Source organism: Vitis vinifera, chromosome 15, assembly GCF_030704535.1.
Source record: "Vitis vinifera cultivar Pinot Noir 40024 chromosome 15, ASM3070453v1".
NCBI lineage: Eukaryota > Viridiplantae > Streptophyta > Magnoliopsida > Vitales > Vitaceae > Vitis > Vitis vinifera.
In genome coordinates, this window is record NC_081819.1 from 14,255,022 (window position 1) to 14,277,893 (window position 22,872).

The 22,872-nt window shown below is 31.4% G+C and overlaps 1 protein-coding gene across 2 annotated transcripts; it reads right to left on the reverse strand.

Moving 5' to 3' along the window:
* Positions 1-9,577: 9,577 nt before the first annotated feature.
* LOC100246164 (tubulin-folding cofactor A) lies at positions 9,578-16,324 on the reverse strand. 2 transcript variants are annotated; one of them, XM_002270557.5, is made up of 4 exons: positions 16,194-16,324; positions 15,328-15,485; positions 13,244-13,330; positions 9,578-9,893 (listed from the first exon to the last, which is right to left on the reverse strand). In XM_002270557.5, exons 2-4 carry the CDS (start codon positions 15,478-15,480, stop codon positions 9,792-9,794), a joined length of 342 nt encoding a protein of 113 aa, XP_002270593.1. In that variant the 5' UTR covers positions 15,481-15,485; positions 16,194-16,324; the 3' UTR covers positions 9,578-9,791. The 2 variants fall into 2 exon arrangements, with proteins under 2 accessions (XP_002270593.1, XP_010661413.1); XM_010663111.3 differs by having other exon boundaries at positions 16,206-16,307.
* Positions 16,325-22,872: the final 6,548 nt, after the last annotated feature.

The following is a 22,872-nucleotide window of genomic DNA, read 5'->3' on the forward strand; positions in this document are numbered from 1 at the left end:
ACTTAGTTGGGAGAATTAAGGCCCTACAAAATAACGATTTGAATTTAGTGCAACTTATGAAAGAGGTTAAAAGTGGCAGTAAGCTTGACTTTGTTTTATCAGATGATGGGATTTTAAGGTTTAGGACTAGACTTTGTGTCCCAAATGATGGAGACTTAAGGAGAGAGCTTTTGGAGGAAGCTCATTGTTCTAGGCTTGTGATCCACCCAAGAGGGACAAAGATGTACAAAGATTTGAGATAGAATTATTGGTGGTCAGGTATGAAGCGAGATATTGTGCAATTTGTGGCTCAGTGTTTGGTGTGTCAACAAGTGAAAGCTGAGCATCAACGACCAGCAAGGTTTTTGCAATCACTTTCTATTCCCGAGTGGAAATGGGAACATATTACTATGGATTTTGTGACAAGGTTACCAAGGACCTTAGGGGGCAATAATGCGATTTGGGTGATTGTTGGTCGATTGACAAAGTTTGCTCATTTTCTGCCTATGAAAGTCAATTTTTCTATGGATCGTTTGGCTTCTCTTTATAGTAAGGAGATTGTGAGAATGCATGGTGTACCTGTTTCTATAGTATCCGACAGAGATCCTCGTTTCACTTCTAGATTTTGGCATAGTTTACAGAAAGCATTAGGTACTAAGTTGAGTTTTAGTACTGTTTTTCATCTGTAGATTGATGGTTAATCAGAGAGGGTAATTTAGGTCTTGGAAGATTTGTTGAGAGCTTGTGTTTTGGACCTAAAAGGTAATTGGGATGATTATTTGCCCCTGGTGGAGTTTGCCTATAGTAATAGCTTTCAAGCTAGCATTAGGATGGCACATTTTGAGGTGTTATATGGTAGGAGATGTTGATCTCCTATTTGTTGGGATGATGTTGGAGAGAAGAAACTTTTGGGGCCTGAACTTGTGCAGTTGACTGTTGAAAAGGTCTCTTTAATTAAAGAAAGATTGAAAGCAACACAAAGTAGATAGAAGAGTTATGCTGATAATCGCAGGCGATATTTGGAGTTTAAGGTGGTGATCATGTTTTCTTGAAAGTTTCACCTATGAAGTCTATAATGAGATTTGGAAGAAAAGAGAAACTCAGTCCTCATTTTGTGGGACCATTTGAGGTATTAGAAAGAGTAGGCACTTTGGCTTATAAAGTGGCCTTGCCTCCAAGGCATCTAAGATTCATAATGTATTCCATGTTTCGACTTTGAGGAAATATATTTATGATCCCTCTTATGTTGTGGAATTGGAGCCTATTCAAATTTCTGAGGACTTGACCTATGAAGAGGTGCCCGTTAAAATTGTGGATGTGATGGATAAGGTACTACGACATGCTGTTGTCAAGTTGGTAAAGGTCCAGTGGAGCAATCATAGTATCTAAGAGGCCACTTGGGAGTTAGAAGATGAGATGAAAGAAAAGCAACCTCAATTATTTCAAGACTCAGGTATGTTAAGTTTAGAGGACTAAACTTTTGTTAAGGAGACCCTTGAGTTCAAGATTGCTCATAAGAATTTGGTAGGGAACACATCAAAATTATGGCTTGGTCTTCATCATCAATTCTAACATCAATATTCCTCAAATCCATGATAGTTTATTAAACTCATCATGTAATGCCCAAGTTTTTTTTTAAGGGGTAATTTAGGAAAATATTAATAATAATTAAATTAATTAATTAATTAATTTAATAAAATGAAAGAGGGGTAAAAATGTAATTTTTCGAATAAATACCCTAGGTATAAATTAGAAATTATGTTCTTTCTATTCTTTTCTTAATAGCGTTCTTATTTGCATAATTCCAAAGAACGTAAGGTTGGAGTCGGATTTCAGGGTTTGAAAAACAAATCTCTATAGGTAAGATTCTAACCCCTAGATTAATATTTTAGATTCATTAGTTAATTTCAAACACATTAGATATTTTTTGGAAAATCCAAATCCAGATTAGGGTTAGTTTATTTTTTTTTAATTCGTTTTAATGTCAAAATATTGAAAATTTAATATTTTGATTTATTGTTGGAAATTGGGAAATCTTAAGTTTTTAGATGAAAAAAAAAAAAGAATTCTTTGGAAGATTTCGATTTTAGGCTAGGGTTAATTTATTTAAAAAAATTTAGGTCAAAATATTGAAATTAGGAATATAGGTTGTTCTATTGATGAAAATAAGGAAATTCAAAATTTCTTAGATGAATGGATCTAAGTAATGAAATTATATATAAAAAAAAAGTTGCATGCATGTGGGAACCAGAAGATAGAGGAATGAGGAAAATAATAATATTAATAATAATAAAAGACATGCATGTGGAGTGTGTGAATGGGTGAATGAAAATAATAATATTAATAATAATAAGAGGCATGCACGTGGAGTGTGTGAGTGGATGGGTGGTATTTACATATTTATATACATTACAATGATAGTTGTGTGAGTGTTATGGTAGTTGTGTTTGGAAAATATGAAAGTGGTAGAATAAACTATGTATAAATAAATAAGGTGAAGTACAAATTAGTTAAATTTATAGTATTATAATTAGATTAATGATAAATATTAAGTTAATAAGTAGCATAAGATTTAATTAGTGAAATAAATTGTAGTTTAATTAAATTAAGTTGTGTCCCAAGAAATAAATTGAAAATAAAATCAAGTTTTATATGAATTAGAAATTTATTAATTTTTCTAAAATAGGAATATATTAAATTATCTTTCATAATTAAAAACATTAATTTGAATACCTAAAATTTTAGGATTGCCAAACCTATAATTTTAGGTAAATAATAATGGTTATTTCTCTTATATTTTGTTAGGTGAAGAGTAGATTTTCAGGATTACTTTTCTCCAAAGTTTTTGAGGACTTCTTTTGAGGTAAGGGAAATTAATGCAGTTGTTTTTTTTAGAAACAAAGTTTTATATACATCAATTTGGAAACGTTTTGAGTTATTATTTGTTTTCTGCATAGATCAAATATGTTTCGCATGAAAAGTATGTTAGAACCTTACATTTTGTTTATAACAGAGAAATGTGAGATATTATGTTTTGCTAATTTGAATAATTGAAATAAGTGTTTTGACTTTGGTTTGTTTGACCCTTGTCAACAGGATATAATTGTTGACTTTTGACTTTTTGGCCCTTGTCAACAAGATATAATAGTTGACCTTTACATTTCATGGTGGGGAATGTAATTGATTTGGATCCCAACTTCTAGAGGTTTGGTTAAAGGTTACTAGTACTAGTAGTGTTTGGTTTCGTCCACCTTAAAAAAACAATTTGAGGCTAGCCACCTATTTGAAAAATCTCACCTAACTGGGCACCATTTGATGTTTGATGATCAGAGTAAATAAATAATTTAAATGTTTTGATTGAATTTGATATGAAAATGTTTGATGATTAGAGTAAATAAATAATTTGAATGTTTGGATTGAATTTGAAATGAAAATGTTTGAATCAAAAATAAAAATGTACAGTTAAAAGTTTTGAATGTATTGGCAAAACTGACTCAAAGGTTTATGAAAATAATTAGTTATAATATCTCCTATTTTTCAAATTAACTTGAAATATTTGATCCATGGGCTGCATTAATGTTCCTTATTGAACTTTGAGCTCATTCCTATTTGTTGATAATTTTTCAGGTACCCTTAGTTCGGGCGAGGAGTGATGGCTAGGTCGGGGAATGGTCATCAGTAGGATTTTGCTTAGGATGTTATTTTTGGACATTGTTAGCTTATAAGTTTATGTTCATTTGGATTATTTGGTTTTTGGAAGCTATTTAGATTTGAACTTACAATTTTTTTTTTTTTTTTTTATGATAGTTTGAAGTTGAGATTTGGAGATTATGAAATTTTGTTAGCACTTCATTTGTTTGAGTTTGCAATTTATTTGGATAATGGATTTTGGTTGATGGATGCTTAGTTTTAAAGTTAAGTTTGAAGATTTTAAAATTTTGTTCCACTACTCTGAATAGGTATTTGGTAATTGGTTACTTTCAGTTACAATATGATTGTTTGGGTCAGGTTACACTTTAAGTGTTCGGGTTTGAGGTGTGAAATGACCATCACGCCCTTGGAGTGGGCCTTGGGGCGTGACACATCAAGATGGTCTTTAATGGGCATACCTTCTTTCATCTGGAGAGTATTGAATTGCTTCTTTAAATACAAGCAATTTGTAAGAGACTTCGTCATGTACAAACTTTCCAACCTCAACCATAACTTGGTAGTCGTATCTTCTTCTACAACCTCACGAAGCACCTCATTACCCAAGCACAATAGAATAGCATTATGTGATTTCTCCATAAGTTCATCATTCTCTTCATTAGACACCATTGTTAGTAAAGCCTCTTTACCCTTCAATGTTTTGGACAACCTTTGTTGAAACAATAAGGCATGCATCTTGATGCGCCACAAACTAAAATCGTTTCTTCCATCAAACTTCTCAACCTCAAACATTGTCGTCATTCTAGGTCTAATAACCTTAGCTTTGATACCAATTTGTTGTGACAATGGAAGATTTCATGCTAACAAGGTTAATTCAAGAACACAAAGATAAAACAATCACACATACGGTACATGAGGTTTGGCCAACCATGTCTACGTCCACGGATGAGAGAAAATAATTCCACTATACAATAAAAAATATTGTAGAGGATAGAACCAGATACAATTATTAGGTTCTCAAAACATCTCATGTTTCGCCACTCCATATATCCATACCCTACTACGAACTCCCTCGCTCCACCGGGTATCTCTTATTCTTCCTCACATCTTTATTCACCTCGTATAGTCTCTATAGGTCCATCTCATAACTTTTTCTCCTCATGACCTAGAATATTTATACAGATATTTCTAACAACTTTCCTTATGCTATAAGGAAATCTAGTATTACAATAATATATTAACTTAGAAAATATTTTATACAATATTCTTTACCAAAAAAAAATCTTTACTTATTGGGAATTTGGGACAATTCCAAACAATAGTAATGGTCGAGGTCATAGATATAGGTTGTGCATTGAGGTAACACTAATCATGTGTTAAAGAATTACTAGAATAAGTTTGTTAAACTTGTTTAGGCAAGTTAGATGGTATGTTACAAAGTGGAGAACTCTTCAAAGTCTATGGTTTCTTCTTCTACTAGTGCTAGTACTCTTTTTATGCTTACACAGGAAAAGTGTAATTATTTTCTCAATCAAAGTCTTCAACCAGTGATCCAATTTTCTAATTCTACACTAATGGTTATTTTGGCTCATTATGGTACTGTCACTACTTTATTTTCTTCTACCTCTCATTCTTTTCCTTTGCAATCCTTTATTCTATTTTTTTATTTATCAACTATTGTTATTCTTAAGACTTACCAGGAGGATTGTTCTCATCAATCTTGGAAAACTATTATGGAAGAGGAGATGAATTCTTTTCGTAATCATGGCACATAGGATTTAACTGCTTTATAGAAAGAAAAAAAAAAACAAATTATGGTTATGAGTGGATCTTTATTGTCAAAATACCATCAAATTGTATTACTGAGAGGTTGAAAGCACAATTGATTGTCAAAGGATGCACACAAACATACAATGCCAAGTACTTTTTCTTTTTTCTTTTTTTCACTTGAGGCAAACTCAATTTAATGCATTTATAAATTTTATTGTGTTAAACTAATGTTTGGTTAATTTTGATTTTGATGATGACAAAATAAGGTTTGGAACTAATGATTTATCCAAGTTTGTTTAGTGACAATCATAAAAATAAATCAATCCAAAGGAAAATCAAGAAGAATAAGAAGATCAATCAAGAGTTATTTTCTAGTATCTCTTTGCTAGGTTATTATGCATTAATATTCCACATTTCATTTTTACTTAAACACCTAAAATCATCTAACTAATTCCTAAATCGGTTTCATTCTTTTAGAAATTGGATGGATAATAGTTATAAACGAAAACAACTTTGTTAATGCTATTCATAGTTAAAAAGCTTTTCAAAATGACAATGAATTATCTAGTTGGGTTTCCCTAAGGAATCATCAAAGTTGCAAAAACTATAAAGTTCATTTATGCATTATTTTTAATAATTTTTATAAAAAAATAATAAAAAAAAGATTGATTGTTTCAAAGATAAAAATTCATGTTTTGATATGAATTTTATCATTAAAAATGATCTTTTAATCTTAAGTCTCATATTGAAACAATCTAAGTAATTAAATGTCATTTATACTTCATTTTCTCACTTTTTCTATTTGTTTAACCAATGGTTGAACTAATAGGTCAACCGATTAAACCAATAGGTCGATTAGTTGAACCAAAAGGTTGACCAATTGGACCAAGAGGTCAACTAGTTGAACCAAGAGGTCAATTGGTTGAAGAAAATTTTCAAAGTGGTAGAAACTTATCTCAACTAGTTGAGGTGTAACCTCGAGTGGTTGGGGACTGGTCAAATTGATGTTGATTGGTTAAGCTCCTGTTACCTAATGGTCACTTTCAATACTTTTCGCCATCTAATGGCTAGTAGCTAGTTCAACTGATTGGTCGACTCCAAACTATGTCTAATAGTTATTTTGAGCTTTCAACTCCTATTTAAAGGCTCCAAACTTCTTGTATTGATAAAGGAAGAGCTTTAAATCAATTTTTGAAAATTACTTGAGCTTTGAAGGAGCGTTTTTAGGGTGCAGTTGCTTTCAAACTTGCATTTCATCTTAGTATATCATTCAACCCCAGTTTCTTTATATTCCACTTGAGTAAATGTTGTAAATTAGGAATCCTTTCTTCATTTATATATCTTGTGAGGGTGCTTTGGAACCATAATCTAAAGGAAAGAGTTTGGAGACTTTGTCTTGAAAAGGCTTGTTGTAAAGGTTGCTTGGAACCATAACTCAAGAGGGTACTTGAAGCCATAGGTTCAAGAGTGTTGATTAGAACCATAATCCAATTGTAAAGCTTGAAGGCTTGGGCTAGAAGGCTTGGGTTAGAAGTCTTGTCAGTGAAACCCTCACTCAATTAGGAACTTGAGGAAAGGGGCATAGACCAAGTTATGTCAAACCACCATAAAAACTAGGGTTTGCAATTTCTCTTCCTTAATCTCTTTTATATATATACACACAAATTTTTTTTTCCATTATATTACTATATAATTGCATATAATTGTTAGTTGCATTTTATAATTTTTAAATTTGCAAAAAGTAACCACACCCTATTCACCCCTCCTACAGCGTGATTTCCTTAGGTTGATATAGTTTGAATCTTAACATATTGGTTGTTCACTTTAACTAACCTATACACTAACTTGATATCAAAAATGTGTTTTTATATGGTCATTTGTGAGAAGAAGTTTGTATGAAGCAATCATATAAGATCATTGCTCAAGAGGAAATAAGAAAATTGTGTAGGTTGAATAAAGCCATATGTGAGCCAAAACAATCCCCTTAGGTGTGATTTGATAAGTTTAGTGGAATGCTTATCTCTCTTGGTTTTTCTAGATATCACTTTGATTATCTTGTCTTAGCAAAGAATACATGAGCTAGGTATGGTGGATTTAATTGTTAAGATTGAAAATATACTTGTATCTAGCAATGATTTTGTGTGGAATTGAAGAGATGGAAACATCATTTGAAAAATAATTTTCAAACTAAAAGCCTAGGGTTAGATATTTCTTGGGTAACTAAAGTTGCTCATGGCAAAAAAGGATTGGAATTGTGTCAAAGAAAACATGTATAAAATTTACTGGTTGAGACTTGTATGCTAATTAAACCTATAAATACACCCGTTAATCCTAATGTACAATTAGACATAGTAGATACAATAGATTTTGCATATACAAGAAGATAATAGAAGTCTTGTTTAAAAATTCATATATTTGACTATGACTTGTCCTAATATTACTTTTATTGTGAGTGTTGTTTGTCAATATATGGAGAGTCCTATACAAGTGCACTAGAATGCAGTTTGTCATGTTCTCAAATATCTAAAAATGGATAGCAAGAATGAAAATTTTGTGTGTGTATATATATATATATATATAAATTAAAAAGTATTGAACTTGGGCCAAGTTTTGAGCTACCAGACCATCTATTAGTGGGTAATCATTTTTGTGGGAGGTAATTTGGTAACCTAGAGAATTAAGAAACAAAATGTTGTGACCAAATTTAGTGTTGAGGCAAAGTAACACATTATGGCTCATGCTGCTTGTGACTTGATGTGGATACAAAATGTTATGAAAGAACTAGGTGTTAAAAATAAAGGATCTATAATCATGTTTTTTGATAATCAAGTTGCTATATATATTGCAATTAATCTTATATTTCTTAAGCTTATTAAACATATTAGGGTGGATTACCATTTGATTAGGGATATAGTAAAGAGATGTGATGTGATGTGATGTGACTACTTCATATGTTAGATTAGAAGGCCAACTTAGAGGTAATTTACTAAGGCTATTTCCAAAATTTGTTTCTATCTTTCTATTTCAAGTCAGACAATGAAAATTTCTATACACCAAATTAAGAGTGTTTAAGATTATTTGTAACTATATTTGTTATAAATTGAATATTAAGGTTGTTATATGGATGCAATTAATATTTAATACTTTAGTTTATTATTTTTATTAATAAAAAATAAAAAAGTAGAAAATGCATTCCCTTTTCATACTCCTTACTGGTTTTTACAAGTCAATTTTCTTGAAAGCTTCTATTGTTGATATCTGATTACATAATATATATATATATCATACTCTAACACTATATTCCCTTTTCCTATTCCTTATTGTTTTTGACCGATCAAACCAATTTTCTTAAAAGCTTAATTGTTAACTAATTTTCTTAAATGTTGATGTTGTTAGGATTTGAATACACAATGTATATCATACTCTAATAAAAGCACTTTTGACAAATAAGATGGGTGGCAAGTCTAACTATTAATATCAAGGGGAGCAAAAAGTGAATAAAATGTATATGGAGCCTAGTGGTAACAAGGGGATTTTGACACATTCACATGAAAGGGTTCAAATCCCTTTATGCAAAATTAAATTCAATTAAATTCAAGGGGGCATGCCCTGGGCATTCATTGGATCCACCCCTATATTAGAAACACTTTCATAAAGAATCAACTAGTGTTCAAATATAACCAAAAATAAATAGTTAAAACATGCTTTTTAGATTAACAATGGCCCAATGCTAATTAATTTTTGTATGAAAATGCTTACAAACTTTAAAAATGGTTCATTTTGAAAAACAACAAATTAAGCCTTGTTTGATTGGATTTTGAGGAGCCACAAGTTTTTTCTTAAGCTCGATAAAAGCTTCTATGTCTGTTTCATCTTTTAAAAATTCTGACTTTGATTCAGCTTCAATTTTCATGTTTAATAAAACTTTTATATTATTGATATCATCTTCTAAAAATTGTGATTTTGACTTCAGCTTTAACTTTAAAACCTTCATGGAAGCAAATGAATTAATCACGGTCGAATACTTCCATAACATTGCATACCCATACCAAAATGGCACTTCTATGAAGGACCCTCCTCTTTGAAGATCTTTACTTTTTCTTTGAAACAAACCCAAATGATAAACAACCTGCTTCTTAGACGAAAAATTAACAGCAGAGTGTTGCACCTATGAAAGATATGCTGGTGAAATTAGCAAGTCTATGTTTCATATCACTTTCAGACAAGCAAATACAAGGCAGATAAATGTTTTTTTAGAAGCAACATCCGAAAAACCCCATCAGAAAAGCATCACATGCCCACTGGTGTGACAGGAAAAGCACACCCTACAAATTCCAGTACCATGAACAGATAACTAACCCCCTTCCTTGACACTGCTCACTAGGCCTTGAATATTAGCCCTCTGTTGTTTGAAAAAAATTATCAACCTCCGCTGTGGTGCTTCGAGCATCCTCGATTTCTGGGCCCTCTTTCTGGTTTGACTCCTCCAACTCAGCCTGAAATCAAGCATTTTGTTTAGCAAAATGTGTTTCATTAAACTTGGCTTTAGCTCTATTAATTGAACATCTATTTTATATTGGCATGGCATTCATTCTAGCATCCAAAAAGAGTTTATGCAACATGATTCATAACATCTAGGCAGAGGCCTAGTGGAGATTAGGAAACAACACAAGGATGATCATTCTATCATGTTTCAAATAGTACTTATATCAATTTTCTTTTTCTTCCATATCAATTAAATGGCCTGATTTCGTTTTCATTAACAATCGGACAGTGTTGATTCAGGGAGGGCTGTTATATATTTGCACTCCAGCTTTGCTAATTCTATTCTTCTTCTCCTGTTCTATTTTTGAATAATGTCCCTCTTTCTCACTATATCTGCACATCTCATCACCTTCCTTGCAGAACTCTTAGCCTAAAGGGTATTTGAATGTCATCCTGAATCATCTTCGGTACCAAAGTGGAGTTTCTCAGGCTTTAACCTTTCTATACAGTAAAACCATGATCCTAAGAATAATGTACAATGCCTACATGAGAATGGACAACATTGAGGAGACACCTGTTTATGCTTGACATGTGGAGATAGATTCCAGCCTGTAGTCTAAAACACCTTCGGAGCTTGAGCTAAGTGGTGCAAAGAGAACCTAGAGGGTAAGCATGACAAGCTTGGGGTATTCAAGCTCCCTGCATGACCGTTCAAGGATGAAAGAATGCATAGGAATGCAGTCACTTGGCAACACACTAACACGTGGCAAGAAACTCAAACATCCTAACTAGAGGGATTGGGTCTTAAACCATGGTTGAAGCAAGAATATAAAAGACACCCTCATCAACCAAAAGAGCCAAGTGACCAGAAGGCTGCAAGTTTCAATAATTTTCCTTCTCCTTTTCCTTTTTTGACTTTGAACATTAGAGGGGTCACACAGGTGCCTCTACCAATGTATTGTTTGTCAAGTATTCATAGGATATGGACTGTCTACCTATGCACAGAGCTCAGATCACATGCCAGCACTTACAGACATGACATATATGACTTTTGACAAATTAAGGGCTATGATCAAAGGAATACCGGTTTTTATTGAACTACCTAGCCAAGTTGCCCTCTCATCAACAAATATGGTTCTTTTCAGCCCAACCTCTCAATGCTACACTCAGTATACTGAAATACCCAAACGCTTAGCTTTATCATCAGCCAAACTCATCACACTATTGTCAGAACAGAGGAGCTAAGTGGAAAGTAGGATATTGATACAAGCACAAAGAAGCATAATGGATAGTGGTTAACTTGAGGAAGTAAAAAATGGTGGATGAGAATGGTAGAACACTGTTGATTTTTCATGATCAGAAACAATCCAAGAATGGGTTTGTTTTCCAAGCCATCTCAACCATTGAATTAGTCCAAGCAGAGTCAGCTAAATAGGGAAAAAAAATCAAGTTGAGTCAAAATCATAATTTCTTGTGCCAAAAGATGCCAGTGCAAACTGCAAAACTGGGATAGAATGATGCAGAACATGATAATTTATAATTAAAATATTATAGTTTATATGGGGTTCAGTTTATGTAGAAATAAAATGAAGAGTCAATATTAGTATATTTTTGTTTTATCAAATTTTATTATGTAGCACACTACTGTAACAGTGAACTTCATGCAACCACAACAATAAATTACTAGGATTATATATACAATACATTCTAGCTTCTTACATTTCTAGCTCGATTTAGGGTAGGGATCATCCTTAAATAAACAAGACCTTTATGTAATTCAGATATTCTTATTTTTGGCTTCTTACATTTGAGATTCACCTGTGCCTTAAGTTGGGATGGAGGCAAGACCACTTTTGTTGATTGCTAACCCTGCATCATTCACCCCTGCTAGGATGTATCTTATCAATTACCCTGGTTATGTTACTAAGTTTCACCTCAACCTCTAATCTTAACCACAATTTACATTTAAAGGGACAATGAACAATTCATAATGCACTCAATAGAGGGACCTTGTAACACAATATCCCTGCTGGAATATGTCAAATTTCAAAATCTTACTTGAGCCCATCTTAGAGCCTGTTTGGAGCACTTTCAGAAAACACTTAAAAAATCAGATGTTTGGCAAAAATTTAAAAAGTACTTTTTAAAAACTTAAAAAATCACTTGCAATACTTCCTAGAGAAGCCCTTGATAGGTGATTCTCCCAAAAATGCTTCTAAAGAAAACACTTCAACTAAAAGCACTTTAAATAAAAATGTACTCGTAGTTGCAGTTATGTAGTTACAGCTCAATCAGGGAGGATAGGATACAGCTGACAATGGAAAACAAAACTGAATGTCATTTCCCTCTAGTTTCTGACTGCCAAAACCATGCAGTTTTGCATATACCAAACAATCAAATTTCAGGTACCTAGTTGTGGGGCCAAACAAACTATGATCAAAGTTCCAAGCAATTCAACCACCCAAACTGTCAGCTGAACCATTCTTCAGTTCAGATACAGCCGGGGAACCATTCTATGTTAAAACCACTGTAATTTGGTTTTGGTACATGCATTCAAACCAACAACCATTTAGCTGAGTCATATGCACATACACACCCATGTACAAAATAAACTCCCCCACCACCACCACCCCCACCAAAAAAAAGGAAAGTGGCATGCACATCCAAAAAGGTGAATCTCTTAACATAAAAATAATGCATTGACTTAATCAATCATAATAGAATCTCTCTCTCTCTCTCTCTCTCTCTCTCTCTCTCTCTCTCTCTCTCACCCCAACATTTCCCCACGATGCATTGACTTAATTAATCATAATAGATTCTATGATATTGTCCTCAACAAATTTAAGGACCTTTTAGGAGCATAAAAAAAAGGGTAAATTTCAAACAGTTGCAAAGAGAGAATAAAGTATCGGTTGGCTTAGTTAATAATATACAGTTAATATTTGTCCTTGATAAGCCTAACATGGTAGAGAAAAATCATATTTACTTTGAGGTAACATGGTAGAGGAATCGTACTTACTATTTGAGGTGACTTGGCAGAAAGGAATCATCTCACTAAGTGGACACCAGAAAAGAGAAAATGATGTATTGGCTTAATCAATGAATGTGCAGGTATCATGTTGACACAAAAAAAAAAAAAAAAGGATTTTTAACATTTGACTTTTATACTTTATTTTGGATAAGTCATTTATCATGCATCAGCCTAAAGACCAATACAGTAGAACTGCCAGAACTTTGCCTGGTCCTTTCTACAGATTCGGCGAATAATTTGGTTTTGAAAACATCAACCATGACCTTAAGTATATTAGCCCATTGACTATGAAATTCAGCATCTAAAGAATCTATATAAAATTTATCATACCAAAGTTCCTTTTAGATCAGCTAGTGAGGCCTCCAGGCGCTTGCGACAATCAGGAATCATCATCCTTGATTCAGCCAGCACATTTTCCTGCCCAAATGATCAAGAAGATAAAGGGGGTTTTGATGTGAAAAAACAGGATACTACAAAATATATCACAAAATAAAAATTGATTTCTGCTTCTTCACTTCAATTAGTAATGGTGTATTGTATCAAAATCAAATTTAAATCACATTGCAGGGAAAAAGCCATACAAAAAATAATACACAGGGTTGCATTTTGCCAACTAAGGCAATGAAGCATCCAAGGAAATTTTCTGGATATTAATAGGTGCCACTACAGTGACATAATAAGATTTAAAGCTTGGACCAGGCTCATCATACATAAGTCCCCCAGATTTTTTCTTTTTTCTTTCCTTTTTTCGCGAGCGAATAATTAGGTTTCAATTCATGGCCCCAAATAAATAAAAAGAATCAGCTGAAAAGTGTTTCATTAGCCAAAAAAAATGGTACAAGGAAATGCGTGGGGAATTTATTACCAAGTAAACATTTGCATGCAGCAGTAAGATGCATTCTTAAAACTTTTCATGTTAAACACAACATGAAGAGTAAACATCCTGTTCCATTTCTTTTGGCAAGATACACAACAAACGGTATACCTGAAAAGCCTAGAAGAAACCACTTCTTTAACATTTAAAAGTGGAGAGAAACAAGAGTTTCATGGTAAAGCCCAGAGATCTCTACAAAAGTGCTTGAAACATGCTCATACCCGATTTTCACAATCAAATGACCTGAAATTATTGGAACAATACATCTTAAAGGAACAATTTTTCTAATGGTGATGACTAAAAAAACAAAGCTCCCAAAAGCAGCACTGGTTCTGTGTGATCCTTCAGTTCTGCCATCAATTTCATAGTTTATACAAAGGTCTGATTTTGCAAAGCAAAAAAATCCAAACTTTAATTAGGTCAAGAGAAAGTGATTACTTATTAGTTGGACCATGAACAGACATCACATATTACAGAATCAGCTGGTTTATTATGATGAAAAAAAAAAAACACACCATTGGCTACATGTAACAGAAGAAAGGGATGACAAGGTTGAACCATATTTTTGCATCAGGCACCAAGATGACAATATCTGTCTAAAGGTAAAATAAAACTTCTGAATAATCGGTTGCCAGGAAATTAAGAGTTAGGCAAATAGAACACAAGGTGGATAAGTTCATATGTGGTTGAGGAAATCATAGTTATCCTACTAGTCCTAAAAACATTGAAAGAATAACTCACATTTTAATGGATTAAATTGGAACTTCTGGTACTTATAACAAATTTCTAAATAAACATGGTTGATGAGAAGGGAAGCAAAAAAGGTAAACTGAAACTAGATAATTCAACAAGTAATAAACATAACACCAGGAAGCCAATAATGAAAAGCCTATCTAATCTATGATCAACTTACCACTAATAGGAATAGATAGGACATACATATTCAAACAGACATGTTAACTAACAACTATAGATCATATACCACATAATAGATGACAAAATGCAACATGAATAAGAATGACAGTAACAAGGCAACAATTAATCATGCTAAAAAATTCAATATTATGAATATTTGAACCACCAATAAAACCAAGAAAACTTCAAGATTCTATTTAGGCACAGAAACTGCTTTTCTCAACTTCTTAGAACATTTAAGCTATATTTTGGTTCCAGGAAAATTTGAAGGAAAATGCAATAGAAAGAAAATCAAAAGGAAAACTAAAAGGAAAGAAAGAGCAAAGGAAAACAAAAAATAAATTTAAAGTCAATAAATTATTTTTATATGCTACTTCAAACTTATGTCACTTATTTTGACTCTTCAATATAAAGATTAAATAATTTGAATATGCATAAATTTCTAACTAGTTTTAATTATATTTGATTTTCTTTGGTATTTTCTACCAGACAATCAAACATGAGAAAATAATTTTCCTTAGTATTTTTTTTTTACTTAATACTTTCCAGGAACCAAACATAACCTTAAGATATATAACACCAATTTCATGATGCTATTTGGAAAATGAAAAGGACCTGGGCATACCTGTTGTTTAAGGTCATAAGGGTCAGCTCCCTTCTCCTTCATATCCGCAGTTTTTGCAGCTTCTCTTTCAACCTCTTTCTCATAGGAATGGAACTCCTTAATGATGCGTTTGCATGTACTTGTCTTGATCTTCAAATTTCTAATGGTTGCCATAATACCTACCAAAAAATAAAGAATTGCCCTTCATTTAGATACTATTAAGCCCATGAAAGGAAGGCAATCAGTATTTTACCCCACATTCTTGAATTATGTGCCTCTGATAAAATTTCAGCAAGAAATTTACAAATAGAGTACCACAATCCGAAAATCCCCAAATTAAAAATAAAAATAAAATAAAATTGAGAATGCAAGGAATTTGCATGTCAAAAGCCTCAGAAATGAAAAATAATAATAATAATAATAATAACAATAATAATCCCAAACAACCCCATTATTGTTTAGCTGTAACCAAGGGTTTAGATGAGAAAAAGAGAGGTGATGGAGCCCTTCCAAGTCCTGGGTCAGTAAAGCCTTGCCTTGGATTTTCTAGGTGGTTTTTTTTCCTTTTTTTTTTGTTAAAGTACCCAAATTCTTATGGATACAAGTCAGTTTCTACCCTTATTACAAGTCAGTTTTTTGTTAAAGAACGCTTCTTTGGTGTAAATCATCAAAAAATTTAGCTGAGTTTTCCATCAAACACCTTCAGCACATCATCCGACACTAAACAAAACCCAGAAACCACAAAGATCAATATACACTCTTAACAATGAAGTAAATTCAGAAATGTCTGATTCAGAAGAAAAACAACTACAATCCCGAGAAACCGAACTCATAAGATCAAGCATTTCATTGATCTACAACGTTGAGAAGGAGAGAGATTAGCGTACCTGTACGTATACCTGAAAGAGAGCAAGAGTGGCGCCTGGTCGAGGATCCTGAGCAGCCTAATCCACGGATTATATCGCAGTCCAACCGAAGGGCCCGTAAATCCTCGTATCCAAACACCACTTTAAGTATTTTCACTTTTTTTTTTACATCATTAATTATTAATTCAGAAAATTATTGTGAGTTTATTTTTTTAGTTATGAAAATATAAATATAAACAAAATATCAAATATTAGTGAAATTTTATTAACATTTTATTAAATTTAAAATTAATGAGACAATTGTAGACCCTCCATTTTGTCTTGCTAGCACATGTCCTATTACGTGTTTGTTCGATACTTTACAATAATTCCCTAATAACTCATTAGACACCACCTTATGTCCGTTTTTGCAGCCCATTTAGATGCACTTGGCCCATTAGGTACACTCCTAGGTCACTTAACACATTTCTAATCATCCTACATCACTTAGACACTTTTTTAAACCTTCTAGGTCACTTAGTACATTTTTGATCACTTAAACACCTCCTTAGTTTAATTTCAACCTAATTCACCATGACACTTTCCACTTAGGTCACTTAGACACTTTTTCACTTAGGTCACTTAGATGCTTTTTTGAGCTTAATTCCCTAAGATTAATTTCTTGATTGCTTGATTTTTGAGATTTTGTGAGTATTTAACTTGATTTTGATTTTGATTGCTTGAGATGAATTTTCGATATTTAATCGTGTCAATTTGATATTTTGTTTTTTTTTTTATTTAATTTCTTATTGTGTTTTAGTTTAATATTTAGATTATTAATTATATGCATGTGATATTTATTTATTTATTCATCTACTTATTTATTTTCAGAAAATTGCATGTGATTAGTGATCGTATCTTATTATTATTATTATTATTATTATTATTATTATTATTATTATCATCATCATCATCATCAGCATCATCATCATCATCATTATTTATTTATTTTATATTTTTTTTATTGTATTTATTTTATTTTATTTTATTTTATTTTAATGTTTATTTTATTTATATTTATACAAAAATGAAAAAAAATGGGGAACTGGTGGACTGCATGGGGAAGAAGAGAGAGATGCTGGATTTTTGTTGAAAATTAAAGGGCTTTGATGGGCAGAGAGAGAGCATCGGAAAAAAAAAAAAGGGACATATCACAAAAAAGGGATTAAAGGATTTTCCAAAGCAGAGAAACTATAGGAAAATGGAGTTGTATGGGGGAATCTTAAGAAGGAAGTCTAAAAAAAATGGAGAAAAAAACTAGAGATCATGGTTCAAAGTTGCGGTATCGGTCACTGACTTGAATGGGCCCGAGGCGTATCGGTCTCAGTGTATCTGTTTGGTATCGGGTGATACGTAAAATAAGCTAATTAGAAATTCAAAAAATTATAAAAATATTTTGTAAATCATCAAAAAAATATATACAATTAAATAAGTTCAAAAAATTAATAAAATAAAATTGTCTCGCATTTAACATTATTTAAATAGTTAGAAAAGTATCTACTCAAAGTTATTTATGATAATGCTAATAAAAGAAAATTATTTTATTTCAAATATAATAACATTTTTACTAACAAACATACAATACAATAATCAATTCCATGTTGAATGACGAGGGGGTTCAAAATCATTATCATCGGTCTTACGGCGAGTACACAAATTAGGGTGACAATTCCCGTAGTAAGGATATGGTTGAAAGAGTTGTTCATAACTCGAATATGTTGGCTGAGATGATTGGCTTGATGATCCATAATCAGGAAAATATGGTTTCGAAGACTGTTCGGGATCAACACCATATTGATAGTATCCAAAACCTCAATAAGCAATGCTACTGCTACTAGAAGATTGATCATATCCATATGAATCACTATCTCGTGTTCTAGTATTTGAATATCCCTCTAGATGCATCATTGAAAATCGATCAAAATAATTTCTACTAAAAGTACTGGAAGAGCTATCACGGTCTCTAAAGTTGTGATATGATATATCATCTACCCCTTTGAAATACAACCTTGATCCTATACTCAAATTCTGTAAGTCCTCATCGATACGGTGATAATTTGATCTATGATAATCATGCCCACCAGAATAATCATCATCATTGGGAAATGTAGTTAGTTTTTTCAAATGTTTTCGTTGTTCCCATATCCCTGGTCAGTATCCATGATCTGTATCTTGTGTGGCATAGTAATTTTCACCTCCTTGTGCCCATGACATGCTAGGATCTACTTGACTAACATAACCGCCCCTAGTGCTACCATCTCCTTCAGTACCCTCACTAGTGCCAACAACTCCTCTACTACCCCCACTAGTGCCACCACCCCGCCTACTATCCCTATTGTCACCATCATCACTACTAAAACTTGAAGAAATTGTTTTAGGAGCCTTACCTTTACGACGAGAATCAACATCTCTTTCTTGTGTAGCATTACTTGTACACCTACTAATTCTACGATTTGTGGCACCATCATCTTCATGAATTGTTTCTCTATCTTCTTCATTAGTGGGAAGACCTTTATTTAACCAATCCAAATTATCAGATGATAAAATAAGTTCCTCTCCTTCTCGTATCCACTCATCTAATATATCATCATCATTAAAGATATGATTAAGATCAATTGGATTGTATAAATCTTCATTGTTTCGCTCTTGCATCAAATTCTTAACTCGAAGTTGTATATTGTAGTGCACATAAATTAACTTATGCAACTTTCTCATTGCCAAACGATTACGCAACTTTGTGTGAATCAATGACCATGTGCTCCAATTTCTTTCACAACCTGATGAAGAACAAGTTTAACTTAAAATTTTAACAACAATTTTTTGTAGATGTGGACCTTCGTCGCCATAGTTGTTCCACCATTCAGCTATAATAAAGAAAATGCATACTTATTAATCACTATGATATATTTAACAAAAATTGATGATAATTTCTTATTCGTAATAGATGTGAATGTATTGAGTACCTGGAAAAGATTGATTTATTGCTTTTATTTGTAAGTACACTTCCAAATTCCCTCCGCCGTCAACAAATAATTTCACCTACATCATTAACATTTTTTTTTTGTTAATGCACATTACATATACAAAATGTATTATATAAAGGTCACAAACTATTATTATACCTCTTTAATAGCTTTTGCTTGTCTATCCAAATATGGCTCTAATCTCTTGATAACCTCCTTTAATCCAACTTTAATTTCCGGATGGTTGGAGAAATGCTTTGAATATTGAAACATTGGATTTAAAAAATATGTTGGCATAAGTTAAACAATAATCAGTTTATAATAATTTGTACTTGAAAAAAATAATAAAAAATATATAAAGATTTTTTTTTATTACCTGCAGCATGCAAATGTCTGTGCAATTGACCTTCCCACATTCTATCAATGACTTTCCAATACTTTTCCCATTGCTGACCGATGCCTTGATAGCCAATTTAGCTCTATCTATTGCTTCATAAATGATTGATAGTGTGGGCTTTTTATCTTGATCAACCAATTTCAATACTTTGACGAGAGCTTCCATGATGGTTTGAATTTTCCCTGCCTTTTTCTAAAATCGATCAGTTAAGATAAGGTTGGATACCTTATCTCTTAGACTTTTTCTGCTCTTATTTTTATTGAATTCACGACACTCATTTGTTGTGCACATTCTCTTCAAATTAGTCTCATAACGTATAAGACTCTCAAGTGAAATGAATTCAGTGGCAAAACAGGTTATTCTTGGCCTTAACAAATCTCTATCCTTGGTGAACACTTTCATCAAATTCACTACTTTCAAGCTATTATAAATAAATCTTGTGATCATCTTAGCTTGATCTAATGTTTCCTTAATCTGCTTCATGCTTGCAATATCTTGAAGCATTAAATCAATATAGTAGGCTGCACAAGGAGACTAAAACAAATGTTTTCGCTTCTCCATTAACAACATACCGGCTGCTTTAAAACTTGTCTCATTATCAGTGACTACTTTAACAACATTTTCCTCCCCAACCTCCTCTACAACTTTATCCATAAGGGAAAAGATGTACTTTGTTGTCTTAGGTATGTTGGTAGTGTCAATTGAATAATGGTATATCATACTTTTATCACAATAAATCATAAAAATGATGATAGGCTTTCTAGTCCTAGAACTTCAACCATCACACATGATTGTGTACCCATATATAGGCCATTTAACCTTCAATTTTGTTATATATACCTCAAGCTCTTGCACCTTCTCTTCCAAATATATATTTCCAATTTGGTACCCTATGGGATCCTTGATGTCTGGACCTACTTTTGCTATGGTATCAATCATTGATTAATAGTAAGGCCCACTGTCAGTTGCATTAAAGGGTATTGCATTAAAGAGAAATAATTTAGAAATAACTTTACCCACTTTCTTCACCCCTTCAGTAGAAAACAAGTTTTTTTATTGATTTCTACTTTGATGGGAACATGTAGGGATCAATTCCTTTTGGAGGTATGGTAGCTCCTTCTCTTACATTAAAGCTACGTGTCAGTTCCCGTTTAATCCTAGCATTAGAAGGTTGTGACGAACCACCACCTTCTGATGCTCTTGTCTATCTTCTTCAAAAATTCGATGACTTTCTTTCATTGCTTGTTTCATTTGTCTTCTTTCATAATCAGTCATAGCAACTTCCTCAATTTCATCATCAGAATCACCCTCATCAATTTCATAGAAATTTTCTTTATTTAAGGAACTCAAAAGTCATTCATTTTTTTTCTTTAACTATGCTTTTTCTTTTGAAGTATTAGACATATGTTGTCTAACACTACGTGACACTTCTATCGGTACACGTGGACATTCTTCCACTTGTCTGGATATATGTGCAATGTGTTGCTTTAATCTTGTTATACCGCCATGTATGACTTTCCCACAATATTTACACTTCATGGTTCTTCCACTACCACCAATAGGTTCTACATGCTCCCAACCAATATCATGTTTTGAAGCCATTTTGAAATTTTAACCTAACCATGTATAAAAGGAAAACAACTTACTTTTCAAATTAAATATATATAAACACATCTATATAAGAATTATAATATTCAATTTTCCACTCACTTATATGTTTCATATTGTTACCATATAAAAATAAATTCTACTAAAAAAACAACAAACACTATCTCACCTAAGTTCACCATATTTTATTTTCCACTTATTTATATGTTTTTTAATTAAAATAAATAATAGTTAAATAAATGAATATTTTTTTTAAAAAAAAAAAATCTTTTAAAAAAGTTTGTTTTGATAATTATTGATTTCCCATTGTAATTTAATTGTAGAATATTATAAAATAAAAAATCTACATGATATAATGAAGTAAAATGGATTCAAATATAAATGTAATTTTTCTATACCATGTAAATACATACATTTCATTCCGTATTATTAAATCATTTATGATTATTTGAAAAAAAAATTGTTTTAAATCATTATTAATTTTCTAATGTAATTTAATTTTGTAATATTATAAGATAAAAACATAAATTAAAAATACAATATCTATACTATATAAAGTTTACCATATAAATGTATTTTATATTTCTATACCATACAAAATTAATTTAGTGAACCAATTTATTGTTTTGATAATTATTGATTTCCTATTGTAATTTAATTGTAGAATATTATAAAATAAAAAATCTACATGATATAATGAAGTAAAATTGATTCAAATATAAATGTAATTTTTCTATACTATGTAAATACATACCCTTCATTCCATATTATTAAATAATTTATGATTATTTGAAAAAAAATTGTTTTAAATAATTATTAATTTTCTAATGTAATTTAATTTTGTAATATTATAAGATAAAAACATAAATTAAAAATACAATATCTGTACCATATAAATATATTTTATATTTCTAGACCATACAAAAAGAATTTAGTGAACCAATTTAATATTATAAGATAAAAAAAATCATATAATTTAATAAATTAAAAATATAATCTCTATATAAAATAAAAACATTACATATAAATATATTTAATATCATCATAATATTATCATTGTGAATTCTGCAATTTCATATAAACATTATTTTCCAATTCTTCAATTTCGTAAAAAAACATCTAAATATTACTTTACACTATATACATGAATTTTCTAATTTTACCAATTTAAATATATGTAAATCAATTTAATATTATAAAATAAAAATTACATAATTTAATAAATTAAAAATGTAATCTCAACATAATAAGGTAAATCAAATTTTAAATATATTTTTAATTGATTGAAATTATGTAATTTTTTTTAATATAATTTCAAATTATGAATCAAATTAGTCAGCAAAATATAATTTACCAATTTATATAATTAGATTTAGTAAATTAAAAATATAATCTCGTGTGACTATGACAGTATGGGTATGTTGATTTAAATAAGGTAAATCAACATTTACCTTAAAAATATAATCTTTACTATGACAAGTGTTTTGATTTAAATAAGGTAAAGTTAAAAATATAATCTTGACTGAAATGTAGCGTGTTTTCATTTAAAGTTAAAAATATAATGTTGACTACAGGTTAGAATAAGGTAAATTAAACTTTACCTTTATTAGTTATTATCTGTTGGCTTCTTTCCAAACCCTTGCCCTCTATCTTCTTCCCCAACACCACGAAGACCATGAAGACTGATCTGCAG

What these genes read in the sequence shown, in the direction of transcription:
- LOC100246164 (XM_002270557.5), bottom strand. Translation starts at nt 15,480, where the DNA reads ATGGCAACCATTAGAAATTTGAAGATCAAGACAAGTACATGCAAACGC. An exon ending in CTTATGACCTTAAACAACAG is followed by an intron (nt 13,331 to 15,327) that starts GTATGCCCAGGT and finishes TCATTTGGGCAG; the next exon opens with GAAAATGTGCTGGCTGAATC. An exon ending in CTGATCTAAAAGGAACTTTG is followed by an intron (nt 9,894 to 13,243) that starts GTATGATAAATT and finishes GCTTGATTTCAG; the next exon opens with GCTGAGTTGGAGGAGTCAAA.